Below are 21,239 nucleotides of genomic sequence, written 5' to 3' on the forward strand. Positions count from 1 at the left end.
TTAGGAAATACCTAATTATTGATGATTGTTAATTTAAATGAAACTAATATTCACCTATAAGCTCAACAAAAACAAATAGGTGTACCAACACAATGTTGTTTATCCATGTGAAACAATTGAAAACGGAACAAAAGCAACTTCGAAGGTGTGTGCCGTGAAACTATTAGTGTGGCTTCTTAATACAAGTCGGCAATGCATACCTACATCGCCATGGAGTGTTTAGGAGGTCGTCTCGGCTATCGGGGTGTATCCCTACAAATGATCCCATTAACACGGGGGATCGCCCTCGACTCACGCCGCCTATATTGATCGCTAAAGTTGGTAGGTAGGTACTCATCCGAACCAACGTTTGTTTCACGCAACTTTAAAACACTTATCACAGTATAAACAAAAGCATATTCCCAAACTATTCGCTGTTTTATCGCTACTATTATGACGTAGGTACATAACAAGCAAACTGAAAAGATGTTATGATTTGACAATTAGGTAGGTGTAATAGTGGTATTTACCTACTATGTAGCGGAGTGATTGCGTAATGGACGCGGGTTAGGTGTGTGTGTGTGATTATGTATCAAGTTGGAAGTATGCTGCAATGCAAATAGAACAGAGCGCCGCGTTTATGCACCGGCAAGTCGTTCGGTACCGTTAGCCCTAGCGCCGACATACAGCTCAACATAATTTCACAGAGTGCAATCCACGGTGCACTAGCTTCTTACACACTACACATTATTTCCTTCTCTATACCACTAGCTTTCAAACTAGTCACCATTCGCAATATTTTACTTATAAAAGCACTTGTTACGTATAGCTCTTATCGTAGCAAAGTTTTTCACACCGGCTCTTATCTCGGAATGGTGTGCGGATGTTTTTGAAATGATTCATTATCAATTAGTCAATAGGTTGGTACTACATAGTTCGTTTTCTAACAGCTTATCAGCGGTCGAGTTGAAGAATACTGGCGGCGGGCATGGTGTATTATAGCTTAGTAATTATTGTAACTACAAAGTAATTGAAATACCTACGCGTCTAACGATAGCGTAGTTCTACCGCGATTTGGTTCCGACGTAATGTAGTTTAACACAAAACAATTGAACTTTTAGAACTTATATTTTTACAGTTATAAGTTGTAGACGTAAGAAAAATAATGACGTAAAACTCATGACATATGGACGTTACCATACCAACTACCTAAACCACCTAGATAAAGTACGGAACGCGTCAGACAGACAGGATAAATCGTCATGATTTTAGTCGTCATGTAGGCTTAGTATAACATTTATTCCATATTATATCCTATTGTTAAAATTATGACGCGTGCTAAAGTACGCTAAAGATATAGGTACGTGACGTAACCGTGACGCGAGCCATTCATAATTACTAAGTCGATAGTCTTCCTTCCTTCACTAGCATTAGCATTACATGCATACTACATAAAGTCACACCCATATCCCGATTAAAATAAGCAGAATGCAGGACAGGATTGGAGAATCAGATCATAGTCTAGGACCTCTTAAAAGGGATATCCCTTTAAAGGGGAATCTTTATATCTTGCCTACCAACTGAATGGGAAACCCCTTCAAAGGGTAATAAACTAATAAATACAAACTCTTTGCTATATAACGTACATACATATTCATAATTAACGGTTTTTGTTCTATTTTATGTAGGTACAGGCACTATTTAGAGCTGTCAAACTTAAATAAAATCAAGTTAGTGCTGTAAGAGTCGGCATGATCATCTATCATGTTTGAAAGTTAGCCGTTAATTTTGTCATCGGCTACCAATCTATTTCATTTCAGATAGCCTGTCTTGCATTGAATGTTTTTATTGTAAGCATTATTTATTTGTGGAATAATGTTGACTTTGATTTCAACAACTAATTGATTTGAAATGATAATGATCGTTGACTTTTGTTTCCAACTGTACTTCTCATCACCTTGACAAGTTTCTAATCTATCAGTAAGCAATTAGTTCCATATGGGCACAGCTATTTATTCTCACTATACATGTAACAACTTATTGCTTTTCTTTGCTTTTGAATAAGAATAAAAGAAACAATTTCAAAAACAGAAATCTTTACATTGACATGTGTTTCATAAATTTGACAGGCCTATATTATGAACAGGCATTTAGTCAGGTCAATTTTGTCATTTGCCTGATTTTACAGGTTTTAGACTTTACAAGGCATTGAAATTAAAATATTTTTGTTAAGCCTCAACTATCTTTTATTGTTTTATAAATTTCAAATAAGTTGTTTTAAACAATAAAAGTCAGTAGAAGTTTTCAATTAAAGTTCTACTGAAAGTTGGTGATTGATTTACTGTGGAATATGAGAGTATCAAGCATGTTAAACTGCTACTATTTCATTGTAGTATCTGACTAACTTTCAGGAAAACTTTATTTATTTATCCCCAAGGGAGAATCAGGTATGTGTTCTCACCGTAGGCGGTCAACAACAGCTTGTCGTTTTGGTGGCAGGATCATGTCCTCCATGGGCTGCAGCAGTTGAGGCGCGGGCGCGTGGTGCGCGGGCGCAGGCGAGGCGCCGGGCACCAGCCCGCCGCCGCCTCCCACCAGGTGCTCCACCGTGGCGCCGCTCGCTCCTCACACACACTTCACCTCTGCCCCCTCATCCTGTCCTCGGCTAACCTGCCGCCCGCACTCAGGTGCTGCACCACATATGCGATGACACTATCACAAAGTCACTGCTCGTCCTCACAACTCTCAACACATTTCTCATCATGACAAAATCACCAGTCCACTAGTCGCAGCTTTCCAAAACTTAAGCTGACTCTCTAAAATTCTTCGTACTGCATCTCTAACTACGACCAAAATTGTTTATATAAAAATTCACGTTAGGCAATGTTTTGCGACAACTTCTGAAGTCGACACTACTGTAAATGCCACTTTCAAACGTTCAGTTTGTTGCAATGTCCGGTTAATTCATAACTCTCACTGGAATGGATGCTTAGTCACACTTAAACATTTTTTTAAACTTCATAAACAGTCACAAATTCTTATCCTCATTGCAAAATCCAATTGAACGAGCTCAACTCAAAACATAGAATGACGCTTCTCGCCACTTGCTTGGCTTGCTTGACGCACACAAATGAAACATAGCATCTCGTCGCTCTACTCTCTCGTCCGTTGTCGGTTGAGGGTTGTCAGGTTCGAGAAATATTTACCCCCTTACACTAAAACCACTTCCCCCTGACTTTGTTTCTATTCGTATTAAAATCTTTGTTCTTTTTATAACAAAAATCATTTTTCATGCTTAATGAATTACTGATTAGTTTAGTTATACAGATACTCAGAACGAGTATCTCACCATTATCATCAGTATTTTAATCGCTTGGGTCTGGGAAACCTGATAGTCTGACACTCGAGATCTCGGCCAAGAGTATTTTCTTGTATTTATGTCAACAATTTTATTGACAATTTAGCAATTCTTAAGATTGCGGCCAGAAATGAGTCCAAATGTAAAAAATAGCCAGTTATTTTGAGCAAATGATCCCTTTTTGTTGTTTTGTGACATCTGTAGTCACATCACCGCACTAGGTTACAACTTTCAAATAATATTTTTGAGAACTTTCAGTCCCTTCTTACTTTTTGCTGTATTTTAAGGAAAAACTAAAGAAATGGCAACTCTACGTAATCTGACAGTTATATTGTTTTATTTTTAAATTTTGACAGGATGCTTGTTGTTTTCGTTGAATGATGTCCCGACTCGCTCGCCATGCTCGCCGCTCAAGTAGTTTTTATTTTTAATGCAATTTTATGGAAAGACGCTGATGGACTGTATGTTGGTGTGACTGTATACTTGGTTTATTTACCTTATCCGTGTTTGCGTAGATTTGCTTAGTTAGATACAGTGTCCGTGTCTATCTTTAAGAAATAATGAGGCTGTATAGGCTAGAACAACTCTATGCTGTTGCCTCAAAACACATTTTAAAACTACTGACTGTCAGAGTTGACAGTTGCCAGTAGTGATGTTGATACACTATTATCTTATTAAGACTTACTATCGATAATTTGTATATAACAACGCGTAACAATATTGAAATCTTATTAATTTACAACTTGGTTTTATATACTTACATTTTTATTTATGTAATTATTTAAAAAAATAGGCGTTGTGAAAGTCTCGTATGAAATAGAGTTAAAATATATATCTATACAAGTAATACGGCTAAATGAGAACAAATATGAATATATGAGAAACTATAATTTTACTTAGAGATGCAGCGAACGAATAGACACCAGTTAGTGGACCAATATCGTAATCGGTGAATAGTCAGTAACTTAGTTTCAATATATAAGATTTGAAATTAAAACTTTGAATAATAACAAAGGCTCTGCCTAATTTTTTGTTTAAGTAGTACCATTTTGTCAATGACAGTAAAAAATATTGATGTTATGTAAACGTTCTTTATAGATTCATGTATATTTCAAATATCAGATTCCGTTTTTGGGGCTGACTAATCGACCAAACCAGCAGTTGGGTGGGCCATCTCTAATTATTATATTATTAAATTAAGCCTTGTGGCTTATTTTTCTGTAATCAAAGTTCTGGAAATAGCTAGTGTTTCCTAAATTTTAAAGTGAAGAGTCTGAACTATCGATATCACTAACTACCGACTAACAATCACAACACTAGTTGAGTGAAATTTTGACGTTTAGAATTTGCAATATTTGCATTTATTATATTGATATTTCGAAAAAGTGAACCTGTGTGGTCCGTTTTCTAAAAGTTATATAAAATTTCCTAACTATGGCAGCGCTGCGGGCAAGATTGGGCTCCTCGGTAACATGCGCAGGGAGGTTATTTTTGCGGTCTGCAACACACAAAAATTCTAAATTTTTAGGAATAACCGGCTGTAATGTAACAAAACAAACAGGTATATTGCAGTTAAATGACATAATATTTCTAGTTAGTTCATACAAAAATCAAGTAATAACTTTGTTATGTCCTATTTATTCTAGAACTTTTTGCGGCGAATTTGCTTCAACACAAGTACTACAGCACAGCAACTGAACAGAAAGAAACAGTAAAGGGCGAGCCTGAAAAAAGGGAATTTCAAGCTGAAACTCGAATGCTACTTGACATTGTGGCGAGATCCCTATATTCTGACAAAGAAGTAAGTTTCTGACAAAGTACTGCGAGCTATAAAAATATATCGTACAATTAACAAATGACTAATTATTTATTAATTAAATTAATTGTTTGACTTACATGAAAGAAAGTACAAGTTACATAATATGGCATGGCTGTATGTGCTATGTTCCCTTTGCTGGTTAGCATGAGCAAATACAATAAAAAAAGAAAGTACAAGTATGTAAAATTTCAGGTTTTCATCAGGGAGCTGATCTCAAACGCCAGTGATGCCCTGGAGAAGTTCCGGTACCTGAGTGTGAGTGCAGCCCCAGATGCTGCCCAGCTGGAGCAGACAGACAGAGCTCTTGAGATACGACTTTCAACTGATAAGCAAAACAGAACTATTACATTCCAGGTAAAAAAGACTTTCTGTTTTCTCCAACTCTAGTTTATATTTATTTTAAAAGAAGTAAAGTTAGTAAAGTATTTCTTTTTTAATAATTTTGCAATTCAGGGAATTTAGCACTGCTTGCTCTATAAAGGCTATACAGGTTGTGAGAAGCTGCAGTAGTTTTAGGCAGATGAGATGTTTGTTATATAAAAATTGACGATTCAAAGTGTAACTATGTACCTACTGAATAAAGATATTTTTGAATTTGAATTAAAGCCTCTTTTTATGACTCCTATGATACAGCTTCTTACCTAATATAAGAGGCAGGATATCGACGGGGAAGAAGCAAATACTCCTATCTTACACAGACTTAACTTTACAGGAGGAGGAAAAAACTGAATAACTTTTTTGTTAATAATTATAGCGCGACGTCATGTTCTGAAGGTAGTTTTGTTATTTCAAGAGACATTTTTTTAAACTAATATTAATTTTGTATATATAGAGGAATTAAAGTTAATGTAAGTTAGAGCCTATTGGTTTCTGTGTTGGGTCGAAAGTTTTGACGTTAGACGGTTTTTCTACTTGCAATTAATCCTTCAAAATTCCTATTGTTTGACTTATTTCTCTTTGTAAACTATTCACTGTAGCTTCAAAAACCTATTAATAATTAAAAAAAACAATAACTATAAAACTAACGTAAATTATACATGATTTTGTAAGATAGGATGTATTGCTTTGAATGAATTTCAAATTATGTTCAAGTTAGGAGATATTATAAAGCAATGCCGCAACATTTAACTAGTAAATATTTAACTATAAACTATTATAAAGCATGCAATATAATAACAAATAATCGTATGTTTTAAAAAATACTGAAACGACAGCTTTTTTAAAGAAAGTGCTACGCTTAGCATTTTTAATGAAAATAAACTTTGATCTTAAACAAGGTTTAACAAATTATTTATTGATCATGATAAAGTAGGCACCTTCGTTTTTTAATTGGCATTTAAAAAAAAATATCAATATAGTACGAATTATATACATATTTATTAAGTCAATAATCAACTGAGATCAACAAGTAGGTACTTATTAAAATCATTATCAATAGCCCGGTCAATAAAGGGGTTGTAGAGTATGTGGGAGGAATCCTATGATTTTTCTTCCTCCTTATTTTCTTTATCCTTATTTATGGAGTTAACATAGTAAAAATTCCCACGTTTACATGGTGTCATTTCCGTAACTTAATGTTTACCAAACCATACAAAAATATAAAATATCGATATTTTTGTATGATATTGGTCGTTCGATTTACTTCTCACTTTTTATTCTAAATTTCTCTCCAAAATTAAAACTGGTAATTATAAATAACCCAGTTATCCAATATCAAATAATTAACTTGTCAAACAATTTTTATTAATAACTGTCTTTAAAAAAATGTTTTGTGTTGCGGAATGGGTGTAGGTCAGAGATACCAATTTTGAGTTTTTCGCTGATATCTCAAAAACGATGCGTCCTAGAGAAAATAACTTTGATATTAATTTAAAGAACATTAAATTGTCTACAAATTTGTTAATATAATATTTTTTTGATATTTCGCCCGTTTTCGAGCTACACGCTTAGGAAAAAAATAATTTAATATTGAAAAGTGTCAGTGATCGAATCACCCCAAAAAGTAGATATTGGGTCCATCATCTCTTATTTTTGAAACAAAGACACATTCGTGCCATGCCCATTGCCTATCATCATCCATCAACCTCCATCATCTTCCATTAAATAAAAAGACTCGTGCTTGATTCTGAAGATAGGAGCTATTATCGATTAAAACATGAGATAGGAGTTATTTATTTCTGTAGAAAGGAGATATTTTTATAAAAAATATTGCAAAAGATAAAATCTTTATTTTAAGAGCTATTTCTATTCATCGAAAATCACCCTAAAAGTAGGAAATATACAACGGAGATCTTGCCAGCCAACGTAAAATTAAATTTCGCAATGAACTACATCAAAAAGTCGATTTGCCTAAAAATGTAAGATAGGAGTATTTGCTTCTTCCCCGTCGATATGTTAGTGCTATATGCACCAAAATAATTTCTGTATTAGGTATTTGCTAAAATTTGAATGTATGTTTTGATTTTCAATAAATATTTTTTTTATTAAACTAAATCTACCTTGAATGTAACAAATTTTAGTTATTTGTTTATTTCTATAACTCCAGGATAGTGGAATAGGCATGACTAAAGAAGAACTCACACAAAACCTGGGGACCATTGCCCGCTCGGGCTCAAAGTCCTTCATTGAGGAGATCAAGAATAAAGGAGCGGAGGAAGCCAGTTCCATCATTGGGCAGTTTGGTGTGGGTTTCTATTCGGCTTTCATGGTGGCTGACAAGATTGAAGTGTTCACAAGGAGCAGCAAGACTGGCTCAGTGGGCTACAAGTGGAGCTCTGATGGGTGAGACAAAACAGTCAATAATTTTATTTTGAAAATCATTGAATTTTGATTGTGAACAACATATTTTGAAAGACAGAAGTTTCAAATAAATTGGGTACTCCACAGGGCCTCTTGTTTTATCATTTAAATTATTAGCTGCTGTAATTATCTCATTCATTCATTCATTCTCAGTCATTTGTATGGATTCTTGTAACCACCAATTATGCATCAATTATGTAGGTATGTATGTTTTGTCAAACTTTTTATTTGGCAGTCAAAAATGTTTTCTTTTTATATGACTTATTGTAGATTTGCCGCAAATGGCATTAGCTTCGACGGCAAATAAGCATGTAATCCAAGCTGTTGATAAGAATTATGTATGTACACAGTAAAGTTTGCAATAAACAATTTATAAATGTCTCAGGTCTGGCACCTATGAAATACAAGAAGCAGAGGGAGTTCCGGTTGGTACCAAAATAGTTGTACACTTGAAAACTGACTGCAGAGAGTTCTCTGATGACGATAGAGTTAAGAGTAAGTAAAACACCTCATTCTAACAGGTACTTTGACACAAATATATTATGTGAATCTTTATTTCCCAATTTCGAGTTACTTGCGATCGGTCGTGCGACCATAAGCAGGTGATTTAGAGTGTATACAGGGTGTTAGTGACATTGTAACGAAAACTTTGAGGGATGGTTCAGTTCATTCTGAATTTTTTGAAGGAATTTTCCGACGCTAAAGTATGGAACTAAAAAAGAACACTAAGGTGATCAGCCTGTAATGTACTTACCAAACTAGGGATCACAAAGTATTTTTTGTGATATTTCCCCACCGGGATTCGATTGATTGTGAGCCTAACACTACCACTGGACCACGAAGGCCGTTACTAATACTTTATTGAGCACAATGGACACAAGGTATACAAATAAGGACGTCAGATACAGAAAGACACAACAGGCGGCCTTGTGGCTCGTGCAGCATTTTCTTCCAAGCAACCTTTGGGTACAGAAAAATGTTGGTGCTTTGGCTATCAGTTTTATGTGAATCTAACTCTAATTCTACTCTTTTACTTATAAGTAAAAAGCTCTCTAAACTATGCAATAAATATAATCGAATTCTTTTGCAGACATAATAAAGAAATACAGCAACTTTATTGGCAGCCCCATTTTCTTAAATAATGAACAAGTTAACTCTATAAAGGTAATTTTTATTTAACTATTTCACTCGTGACATCATTAATATTACTATTCATCATCATCATCAGTAATTTAAGAGCCGCGCTCTTGTCGGCGTACCATTCTCCATGCTACTTTTTTAGAGAACAATAGAGCAGTGGTTTCCCTCTTGCCTTCCACCCCACATAACTATTAGCAACAATAAAAAATATGAATGCATTTTTAGTGTTCATACATAATACATAAACACTCGCCCGTCCTAATGGGGTAAGCAAAGCCACAAGTAATCAAAGACAACTTGCAGCCACTGTTAATACGATGTCCTAAGATGGATATGATGATAAGGTTTATCATAAGATGGATGTGGTGACAAAGGATCAGTCTATCACCCATAACAATTATCCATCACGTTAGAAATGACACGATCTCTCTGTCGGATCTTACAACATGCCCGAGAAGACAAGCAGCTGAACGCTCTCTGCTCAAGTATTATGTTTACAAATTGGGAGCGTAATGTGTGTTGCCGCCAAAAGTTACCGAACCGAAATGAGCATATTTTGGGATAGCCACAAGTTGATAGTGTGACTAGGGATCAACGATCCAAAGGTGTCATGTTGGGAGTTAAATATGTCGTGGCCAGATCTTAGAATTGATCATTTCATGATGTGTTCAACCATTTCATGAAATGGTCATATTTCATGAAATGGTCAACTTAAATTAACCACATCGTTGAAACGTCAACGTTTAATGATATTTCAATCAACGTTTGGCCATATTGTTATTGCAGGCGGTGTTCTTGTTATGTGGTGTAATAAAAATGCGAAGAGTCGATTAATTTCTTAGGTACAAAATTATTTACCTAATCGATATGGAAAATTGTACAATTACATCGATTCATCGATTATAATATCAATCAAGTTTTAAATATAATCGACACCAGTGCCACTATCGGTGGATAATCTTACTAATTTTACGATATGATTGCCAACGTTTGGCCATAATCATGAAGTAATCATGCAGTTAGTTGCTCATATAGTTAAACGTTTTGTGTTCATTGATCTGCCGAAACCACATCATCATGAAATGATCGATTCTACGATCTGGCCACGACATATATACGCGTCGCGCTGTGTAAACTTCGCTAGCGCGTTTCAGGACTGATAACCGCCATCTGTTGAAAATGGGCGGAACTAGCTGGTCGACTAGTTAGGCCACGATACAATTCTTATAATTTCTTTTGCAGCCGCTTTGGCTGATGGAGCCAAAAGAAGTATCTAGAGAGCAGCATGTAGAATTCTACAGATTTATCAGCAACTCGTTTGACAAGCCGCGGTTTACCCTACACTATAAGACAGATGCCCCTCTGAGCATCAGATCCATATTGTACGTGCCTGAAGGCAAACCCGGCCTGTTTGAAATGTCGAGGGATTCGGACGTCGGCGTGGCTCTTTACTCCAGAAAAATATTGATCAAAAGCAAGGCAGAAAATATATTACCAAAATGGATGAGATTTGTTAAAGGTAAGGGTGATAAAGTATTTTTTTTTTCAATGTTATTACAAAATGATGACCGAAAGTTAAGCTAGGTTTAAAACAGTCCGTGTCACGAAATATTTAAGTTTAAGTTTTGTTTAAGGCCGCTGCAGCTCTACTGTGTGACAGTAGGCTTCTGCATAGAATTGGGTAGTTTCCTAAGTCAACGACGAATTATGAAATTCTGAATACTAAATAAAAACAGATCTAAAGGTGACAAAAAACGTTTTCTTTTTTCTATTTAACTTTTTTATGAATTTTAATAAACAAAAATAATAAGTGCGACATTTTGTCACGTTTTTATGACGTCTCAGGTTGCTTTTTCATACAAATTCCATAGTAATTTCGTGTTTTGACGTTTAGTGAAAAGTAACTGATTTGACTAGTTGGAAACTACCTTATTATGTATTATGAGTTGTCAAATTACTTTCATTAAAATCCGTCTACTTCTGTCTTGACGCGGATTATTATTTTTAACCTAGTTTAACTTTAGTCTTTGTTTTGTTGTTACAACTGTTAAACACTGTTAAACAACACACACTGTTACTGCTACTATTAATCCTATTACTGTTAACACTGTTACTGTTAACCCTATTACTGTTAACACTGTTACTGTTAATACTGTTGATGTTAACACTGTTACTGTTAACGCTGTTACTGTTAGCGCTGTTACTGTTAACACTGTTACTGTTAACCCTATTACTGTTAACACTGTTACTGTTTATACTGTTACTGTTAACACTGTTGTTTTAATATTTTTCTCACAAGTACAAAGAATTTTTCAATAATCATTTCTTGTGTTTTTGTTCCCAGGTGTAGTTGATTCAGAAGATATTCCTCTTAATCTTAGCAGAGAATTGCTGCAAAATAGCGCGTTGATAACGTAAGTAGCAACATTTTTATTTAATTTAAACAAATCTGATTAAATATTATAACCTACTCTAACAATCCAGAACTATTTCGGAGTTTACCACAACAACTTTATAACATTTTTTATAAGATTTGTAGAAAAATTAATTAGGTACATTTTTGGTTTTTTTTTATCTATATTATATTTGTTTTGTAATTAAATTATTTATTTACCCATAATTTAACTCAAATATTAACTCAAGAGTCATGTTCTGAATCCTCCCTCTAAAGATTTCTTTACGATGTCACTGGCACCCTGTATGTATATTATGTGTGATATTATTATGTGATATGATTTCCCAGGAAACTCCGTACGGTGTTGACTAACCGGTTCCTCAAGTACATGATTGACCAGAGCCAGAAGGACCCCGTCGGCTACGACGCCTTCTATAAGGATTACTCTTTGTTCCTGAAAGAGGGTATTGTTACTAGCCAAAGTCCTTTGGAGAGGGTAAGAAGATAATGATACTTATAACTCAATAAATCCAACCGGGTTCCGGGTTCGAATCCCGATGGGGACATATCATAAAAATCACTTTTGGACATTACAGACAGTTTGGACATTACAGGCTGATCACCTGATTGTCCTGGTTGTCCTGATTGTAGAGACTTTTTGTAATTATTTCTTTTTATTTTGGTGCAATAAAGTGTATTTGTATTGTATTGTATTGTCCGAAAGTAAGATGATCCGTGCTTCGGAAGGCACGTTAACCCGTTGGTCCCGGTTACTATTTACAGATGTAAGTGAGTAATCGTTACGTGAGTCATACCAGGGTTGATGAGGCTGGTATTCCACCTCACAACCCACACGATAAGAAGAAGAATAAATCCAACTCAGTATTTATTATATACTAGCTTGTGCCCGCGGTTCGCTCGCCTTAAATTCTGGTTAAACCGTTTCCCCTTCCTAATATATCAATTATTAGCTTCCTACCTTGAGAGATAATCGTAGAAGTGTATTGACAACAACTTTTTAATATGCGAATTATTGACCTCTGACCTCTGACCAGCCCAGTCGTGCCACTAGCGTAGTCGTGCGTGAGATTATGTTCTCTCTCTGTCGCTCTTTATTTAAGAGCTGCACTCTTGTCGGTCGCCATTCCTGTCTTCTTCCCGCTAAAACCTTCACCTCCCGATACGACACGACCTGCACCTTTTCTTTTATTTGTTTCATAAATGTTCTCCTTGGTCTACCCCTTCCTCAGGGGGTCTTCTTCCTTTTTCAGTGAGATTATGTTATGTGAAATATTTTACATCGTGTTTTTGTGGTTTGTTTGTAAGACCAGCGGGGTTAACATGCGCGACGTAATAAAATTATCGATCGATTCAACAAATTCTGTCGAAATTAATAAATTTGTTTTTTCTCCCTAACACGCGTGTCACCTGATTTTGTTCATATTTTGACAGAACGACATGACTAATTTGAGTTGTTGACGTTGGCAGAATCATCGTTTCTGAACGATGCAGCCACAAACAAGAAAATAGATGATGATAGATGAGTTAGGAGGAGCTCGCTGGCGCAGCGGTTAACGCGCTCGGTCTGCGATTGTTGAAGTAAAGCAACTTTCGCAAAGGCCGGTCATAGGATGAGTGACCACAAAAAAAAAGTTTTCATCTCGAGCTCCTCCGTGCTTCGGAAGGCACGTTAAGCCGTTGGTCCCGGATGCATTAGCAGTCGTTAATAACCACCAATCCGCACTGGGCCCGCGTGATGGTTTAAGGCCCGTTCTCCCTATCCATCCATAGGGAAGGCCCGTGCCCCAGCAGTGGGGACGTTAATGGGCTGATGATGAGATGAGTTCCGCAGCATATATCCGTACCGAGTGGAAAACCATAACCTGTGGTCGCGATCCTCAGCAACGAGGGAACGACGAAGAAGAAGATGAGTTCACATATTAGCACCAATCGACAAAACGACATAATTATATCGTTGTATAAAATGAAAGTGAGAATTTTTTATCACGTTGCGCATGTTAGCTCTACTGGTTGCAATATGGCAATGGCAAATACTGAATTATATTCTCTTAGTAATGACCTAAAAGTCTACGTAACCAAGCCACACCAAAAAAAATATTTTAAAAGTACTTAGTAATAGTAAATAAGAAAATGAAATAAAAAGTGTTACTCTATAACAGGAGGAAATAGCAAAGCTGCTTCGCTTCGAATCTTCCAAGCTTGAAAAAGGAGTTAGAACATCGCTCTCCGAGTACGGCGCGCGACAGAAGGATGCCAAAAAACCTATATATTATTTGGCGGCACCCAGGTATACACAATATAATTTGCTTGTGTCCAATAAGTCAAATAGATAAAATAAAAACAAGTACAAATTAAAATACAATATCGTCATCGATTTCCGTCATTAAGATTAAAAAAGACTCGCTCAGTTGCCCTGGTGCCTATAACCACGACCAGAGGGCTAAGCACGCGACTCTTTCTCATCGGAACAGAGATAATCTGTCTCTTTCTGTGCAGTACTGTGAGAGTGACGTATGTCGAGGCGAGAAAGAGTCGCGAGCTTACGGTGCTAAGCCCGCTGGGGGGTTAAAAAGACCAGGAGGTTATATGCGCAAATTGCTTCGATGTGGCCTTTCTAACCTCCCTGGACACTTCGTACAAAAATATAAATCTTACCAATGCCGCCTTACTGGCGCCTGAGCGAGCCAGTCTGCGCGCGCTCCCTTGCTCCATAATCGCTTACGGCTAAATACACTAAAGACCCAGCGGGGGGGGTGAGGTAAAGAGTTCGGCATCGATACTGGTTGGTGCGGGGGGAGAGTGTCCGTTCTATACGTAGTATTGTTCTTTATTCTATGCCTTTAGCACCGTAAGCGCGCGACTCTTTCTCGCGTCGACATACGCCACCCGTCACTCGCTCACAGTACTGCACAGAAAGAGACAGACGATCTTTGTCACGGCGAGAAAGAGTCGCGTGCTTACGGTGCTAGGCCCGCTGGTGTCTTTTTCAGCTTTGTTTTCACATCCGAATCGAATGACCTAGTATATAATACAGAAGGTTATTTATAATTAAATCACATAATAACGGGTTCTTACCGCATTTAAATGGGGATATGAGACTCCCGGGTGTAAGGGGCTCCAAATGACACCTTTCGGAGCCCAAGCCAACCTCGCCTGCACGCGGTACATCCTGCTGGTCAACGAAAGAGGCTCTGGCGACCCACCAACACGCACTGGACCAGCGCGGTGGGCTTATGGTCCAAACCCCCCCCCAACATGACCTCAACACATGTAAAACGGCCCCCAGTCCCCGGCAGCCCCGCTGTCCGTGGCTACGGTAGCGGCTACGGTAACGGCGGGGCAGGGGGTGCGAAGAATCTCCGGACTGGATTGGGCTACCGCCAACGACGACTGTACCTGGCAACATATAACACGTGCACACTGAGGACCGACGAGAAGCTTACCGAGTTGGAAGAAGCTATCAGCAAGTTACACTGGGATGTCATAGGGTTGTCTGAAGTCCGAAGAAAGGGCGAGGACACGATAACTCTGGACTCCGGTAACTTGCTGTACTTCCGGGAGGGCGAGCAACTGTCCATGGGTGGTGTCGGGTTCATCGTCCACAAGTCCCTAGTCAACAACGTGTTGACCATCGGTAGTGTTTCGAGCAGGGTAGCGTACCTGGTACTCAGAATATCATCACGATATTCGCTGACTGTCATCCAGGTATACGCTCCGACCTCGGGACACCATGATGACGAAGTGGAGACTATGTATGAGGAGATTTCTAAAGCCATGCATAGCCATAAAAGCCACTACACGATTGTGATGGGGGACTTTAATGCACAGTTGGGGAAACGTTGCGGTACGAGCTGAGAGTGGGGCAATTTGGATTTGGGGTCCGGAACACCAGAGGCCGGATGCTTGCGGACTTTATGGAGAAGGAGAACCTCTATATGATGAACTCCTTCTTCAGGAAGCCCGCGACCCGCAAATGGACCTGGATAAGTCCCAATGGCAAGTATAAAAACGAGATCGATTTTATCATGTCGACGAAAAAGCACATATTCAATGATGTCTCTGTGATCAATGCCGTTAAGACGGGAAGCGATCACCGCATGGTAAGAGGCACATTGAATATCAATATCAAGCTAGAAAGATCGCGACTGATAAAATCCACGCTCTGACCGTCGCCAGCCCAGATCCAAAACCCCGAGCGCTTTCAGCTCGAGCTTCAAAACCGCTTCGAGTACCTTGAGAACTGCGCAGACGTGGACGATATAAACGACCTGATGGTGGATGCTGTCCGTACGGTAGGTTCTAAACACTTTAGAACCCGCCGTATCAAAACACAGAAACTCTCCGCACACACACTCGAACTCATGGATAAGAGACACGAAATGAGGCTGCGGGACTCAGCGGATGTCTTACGTTATAGACAACTTAATAGACAGATCTCGAAGTCTTTGACGAGCGACCTTCGCCAATTTAATACTACACGTATTAAAGAGGCTATAGAGCGGAACAAGGGCTCCAAGGTGTTCGCAAAAGATCTGTCTATTGGGCAAAGTCAACTAGCGAGACTGAAAACTGAGGACGGCAGAATCATTTCGTCGACTCCCGAAATCCTGAGGGAGATTGAGAGTTTCTATAGACAGCTATATTCCACGAAAACATCAGGCGAAAGCATGGCTCGAGACCTTCGAGCCAAGCTTACCCGACACTACACTGAAGATATCCCGGACGTCAGCCTGTACGAGATTAGGATGGCCCTCAAACAACTTAAAAACAACAAAGCGGCAGGAGATGACGGAATCACAGCAGAACTGCTGAGAGCGGGCGGAACGCCAATACTTAAAGTCCTCCAGAGGCTCTTCAATTCCGTCATATTTCAGGGCAAAACGCCGAGGGCATGGAGCGGAAGCGAGGTGATCTTGTTCTTCAAGAAGGGTGATAAAGCCCTACTGAAGAACTACAGACCTATCTCGCTTCTGAGCCATGTCTACAAGTTGTTTTCGAGGGTCATTACGAATCGTCTCGCTTGCAGGTTCGACGACTTCCAGCCTCCCGAAGAAGCCGGTTTCCGAAAAGGCTTTAGCACCATAGACCACATCCATACGCTGCGGCAGGTTATACAGAAGACCGAAGAGTATAATCTGCCACTTTGCTTGGCGTTTGTGGACTATGAGAAAGCCTTTGATTCGATCGAGACCTGGGCGGTGTTACAGTCTCTTCAGAGGTGCCAAGTGGACCATAGGTACATCGAAGTGCTAAGGGACCTCTACCAAAACGCCACTATGTCAGTTCGAGTACAGAACCAGAGCTCTAATCCGATCCAACTGCAGCGAGGAGTGAGACAGGGAGATGTCATCTCTCCGAAACTGTTCACTGCTGCATTGGAGGATATTTTTAAGCTTCTGGACTGGAAAGGATTTGGCATCAACATCAACGGCGAGTACCTGACGCACCTTCGATTTGCCGATGATATAGTCTTAATGGCTGAGACCCTGGAAGACCTGAACACCATGCTCGAGCATCTCAGTAACGCATCCCAACGAGTGGGTCTTAGCATGAACATGGCAAAGACAAAAATTATGTCCAACAACCATGTCGCACCCACTCCAGTTCAGGTTGGGAACGTTACACTCGAAGTTGTAGACCAGTACATATACCTAGGACAAATAATCCAGTTAGGTAAGTCCAACTTCGAGAAAGAGATCTCTCGTCGGATCCAACTCGGATGGGCAGCGTTCGGGAAGCTGCGGAATATCTTCTCGTCCAAAATACCTCAGTGTCTCAAGACGAGTCTTTGACCAGTGCGTGTTGCCAGTGATGACCTACGGCAGTGAGACGTGGCCGCTTACTATGGGTCTCGTGAGGAGGCTCGGTGTCGCTCAGCGGGCAATGGAGAGAGCTATGCTCGGTATTTCCCTGCGATCGAATCAGAAATGAGGAGATCCGCAGGAAAACTAAAGTCACCGACATAGCTCGGAGAACTGCAACGCTGAAGTGGCAGTGGGCAGGACACATAGCGAGGAGAACCGATGGCCGATGGGGCGGAAAGGTTCTGGAATGGCGACCACGCGTCGGACGACGCTCAGTGGGTAGGCCCGCTACTAGGTGGACCAACGATCTGGTGAAGGTCGCGGGAAGCCGCTGGATGCGGGCAGCGCAGGACCGATCGTCGTGGAGATCCTTGGGGGAGGCCTATGCCCAGCAGTGGGCGTCATACGGCTGATGATGATGATGATGAGACTCCCGATATTTCGACACTGTTGCAAGTGCCATGATCACGGGTTGACTGATGAGATTGGAGTGGAGTAGGTGGATCCATAATTTTCTACGGGCAGACATATCTGTCTACCCTCTTTCTTTGCCGCTTAAAACAAGGTTATTTATATTTAACCCATACTATTTTGCATATTTCAGTCGAGAACTTGCAGAGACATCCCCCTATTATGAGTCCCTGAAAAAACAAGATGTTGAGGTATTGTTCTGCTATGAGATGTATGATGAACTGGTGCTACTAGAACTGAAAGAATTCGGCGGCCGTCAACTGTTATCAGTCGAGAGCGACATGCAAACGGACTCTTCGAATTCTGCCGACACTATTATTGGTAATACATGACTTTATAATTAAAATAACTAGTTTATTTCGTCCATAAAGTACATAGCACATGGAATAATGCAATATTATGTATCTTATATATATAATATTGCATTATTATACATTCGCAAGGATTGGCCGGAGATCGCGCAAAGTCGAGAGGAGTGGAAAAATCAAGGGGAGGCCTTTGCCCAGCAGTGGGATCGTATAGGCTAAATAAGATAAGAAGATAAGATTATTATACATATAATAACGGGTTCTTACCGCGTTTAAAGTAGGAATATGAGACTCCCGATATTTCGACACTGTTGCAAGTGCCATGATCATGGGATGACTGATGAGATTGGAGTGGAGTAGGTAGATCCATAATTTTCTACGGGCAGACATATCTGTCTACCCTCTTTCTTTGCCGCTTGTTTATGCATTTGATATCGGAATGTTTTAATTATGATAATAATCGCGTAAACTTAAAACAATGTATTATGTATTATATCATTGCTCGTTCACGAAATTAATTGAAGTCACCATTAGATATCTAAGTTATTCTTAATAGTTCATCATCATCAATTTAAGAGCCACGATCTTGTCCGTGCAGCATTTTCCATTTTTTTTAATAGTTACAGACTGTTATTTAAAAAGAAAATAAACTAGTAGCTATATGTGAAAAAATATTCCATTCTTCCCTACCAGTAGGGATAGATCAGTAGGGATATGTGGAACAGGGGATTGTTTCTATGTTATACAGGGTGTTAGTGACATCGTAACGAATACTGAGGGGGATGATTCAGACCATGATTCTGAGTTAGTATCAAGTGGAATTTCCTCTCGGAAAATGAGCCATGTCAGGGGTCTTTGGTGGCTCAATAGTAACCCTGACACCGGGGTTAATAGGCACGGTCATTGATCTCACAATCTTCACGAAAGAAGACGAATATACAATAACTGACTGTCATTACAGGTAGCGATGACTTACAAAAAGAACAAGCAGAGGAGCTTATATCATTCCTGAAGTCGAATTTGTCCGGGAAAGTGTTCGAAGTGCGCACGACACAGAAACTGGACACGTATCCGTGTGTGATCGTGATCCCCGAGATGGCCGCCGCCCGCCACTTCATACGCACTCAGGCGCAGAACCTCAGTGAAGAGAATAGATTCTCTCTGCTGAGACCTCAATTGGAGATCAATACAAAGTAAGTATAGGGCCCTTTTTTGTATGTCACAAAGTCACAATAAAATAAAACATTATGTGTTGTAGGTATCATGTCCGGACAAACCCTCTCGGGGTTTTGGACGTCATACTAATAATGTTTGTAACAATAAATAACTAACAATCATTACATAGTATAAAACAAAGTCGCTTTTTCTGTCACTATATCCCTATGTACGCTTAAATCTTTAAAACTACGCTACGGATTTTGGTGCGGTTTTTTTAATAGATAGAGTGATTCAAGAGGAAGGTTCATGTGTGTTCATGTGTTATTTTTGAGGTTTTTAATGTGATGTCGTAAATAATTTCATTTTTTACTCAGCATTGCACCCGAGCGAAGCAGGGCGGGTCGGTAGTAATAAATAAAATAACTCTGTTAGTAACCTCACTTGGAGGGCAGGAGTCCCCTACCACAAGTGTATATGTCACGCTGAAATGGGGTTCTTTTTTTAAATAGTAAAAACAAAACTGATTATTATTCCCAATCAGTCTCGTGCGTTCAGACGAATCCCGCTGAGCAGTTCCGCATGACACTAAAAGGGTCCTTAGTGTTACAATTACAATAGAGCATCACGCCTGTAGTCCCGAAGGAGTAGGCAGATGTATAAGCCGCGCAGATAAAGAAATGATCTGTAAATGGCGGCCGCTCGCACGCGTTCTTGCTCACTCTATCACTGTCTATACTCACACAGTGAAGTAAGCGCTGCAAAAAAAAAAAACAAAGAAAATCAATCAGGATTCGCTTTCCAAGCTACTTGACGCACTCCGAGTTATCGTTAATTTCGTTCCGCTAAAGTCTGTTATTTTGTTGTTTTTGGTGATATTGTTGTTTTTGTTGAGTTTGATTGTTATTTGTTTTCGTTAAGTTTAACATGTTTTGTCAACTGTACCATAAATACCCGCCGCCATTTTCAGATCGTTTCTTTATCTGCGCGGGTTATACATAGTACATTCACTCCTCACAAGCATGTTTTAGTCCCATGTAACCACGTGATATCATCTATGATATCATGAATTTAATCACACATAATGTCGAATGTAGAGGTTTAGATCCCGACCAAGGTTTCGAACCTGTGACACTACGATGTAAGTCAAGCGTTCTCCGAACAAGGCTATCGATGAATCTACTACTGTCACAACATTAAAAAATGATGTATGTAGGTATGTTATATGGAATGGAAGCTAAGCAAACACTTATCACTTACTGTTGACTTGTTGCAGACATCCCATCATCAAAAAACTGCACAAACTTACATCATGTGACAAGGAGCTGGCTGTGATGGTGTCCCAGCAACTGTTTTCCAATGCTATGGTGACAGCAGGCCTGGTTATGGACCCGAGAAACCTAATAACTCATATCAATGATCTACTTACTAAAGCTTTAGAAAAACATTAATTGTTTATTTATTATTAAAATTGTTATGTTACAATAAAAATAAATATATCTTCTTACGCAGCATTTTTATTTAAACAACAACAATCATAAATTCTAAATAAAGCAAGGAACTGAAGGTTGAGAAAGAAAAGGTTGAGGTGGTGATTTGGCTTATAGGACGGATACTTCCACAGACCAGTAAGAGATACTACGTACATATGTATGGATACTTCATATAAATCATTGAATTAAAGCAAAGAGCAACACGGGGAGGTCCGTATTGCTCTATGAATTAAGGCATACATGCATAAAGATTACGAGGAGGTATCAAAATATATTAGGGTAGTTCTGTAGTATTAAAATATTGAAAACATGGTTTTGAAAATTCTCACTAATCGACTTCAAAAAAAGGCGGTAATGTATTTTGTGTATCAAATCAAAACGGTCCGCGAAGGTCCGTATGCTCTATGATCGAAACCTTCGTGCCTTCGAAACGCGGACCTCCGCGAAACGATTGATTGATAATCGTGTACAGTAAATCGATTATTTTAATCGAAAAA

General features: G+C 39.0%; 3 protein-coding genes across 5 annotated transcripts in view; 2 read left to right on the forward strand and 1 right to left on the reverse strand.

The window, feature by feature from the left end:
* The window catches only part of LOC126366225 (neurogenic protein mastermind-like), a 40,227-nt gene extending 37,090 nt beyond the window's left edge, over nt 1-3,137 (reverse strand). For all 3 annotated transcript variants that reach the window (XM_050009268.1, XM_050009267.1, XM_050009266.1), the window contains exon 1: nt 2,441-3,137. In XM_050009268.1, coding sequence (XP_049865225.1) covers nt 2,441-2,493 — 53 coding nt within the window. In that variant the 5' untranslated portion in view covers nt 2,494-3,137. The remainder of the gene's footprint in view (nt 1-2,440) is intronic.
* Nucleotides 1-19,644, forward strand: part of LOC126366202 (uncharacterized) — a 261,987-nt gene extending 242,343 nt beyond the window's left edge. The window contains exon 3 of the mRNA XM_050009210.1: nt 19,627-19,644. The gene's annotated coding sequence lies outside the window, so the exon portion shown is untranslated. The remainder of the gene's footprint in view (nt 1-19,626) is intronic.
* On the forward strand, nt 4,685-20,752 carry LOC126366234 (heat shock protein 75 kDa, mitochondrial). Its single transcript, XM_050009281.1, has 13 exons — nt 4,685-4,898; nt 4,984-5,138; nt 5,349-5,510; nt 7,702-7,937; nt 8,341-8,450; nt 9,046-9,119; nt 10,338-10,614; nt 11,440-11,509; nt 11,839-11,986; nt 13,671-13,798; nt 17,920-18,107; nt 19,056-19,287; nt 20,526-20,752. The coding sequence occupies exons 1-13, from the start codon at nt 4,772-4,774 to the stop codon at nt 20,698-20,700; spliced, it is 2,082 nt and encodes a 693-aa protein (XP_049865238.1). The 5' UTR covers nt 4,685-4,771; the 3' UTR covers nt 20,701-20,752.
* Nucleotides 20,753-21,239: the final 487 nt, after the last annotated feature.

Source organism: Pectinophora gossypiella, chromosome 4 (assembly GCF_024362695.1).
Source record: "Pectinophora gossypiella chromosome 4, ilPecGoss1.1, whole genome shotgun sequence".
Lineage (NCBI taxonomy): Eukaryota > Metazoa > Arthropoda > Insecta > Lepidoptera > Gelechiidae > Pectinophora > Pectinophora gossypiella.

Coding starts and splice junctions, on each gene's coding strand:
- LOC126366234 (XM_050009281.1), top strand. CDS start 4,772: ATGGCAGCGCTGCGGGCAAGATTGGGCTCCTCGGTAACATGCGCAGGG. Junction 5,139..5,348: donor CCCTATATTCTGACAAAGAA/GTAAGTTTCTGA, acceptor GTAAAATTTCAG/GTTTTCATCAGGGAGCTGAT. Junction 5,511..7,701: donor ACAGAACTATTACATTCCAG/GTAAAAAAGACT, acceptor CTATAACTCCAG/GATAGTGGAATAGGCATGAC.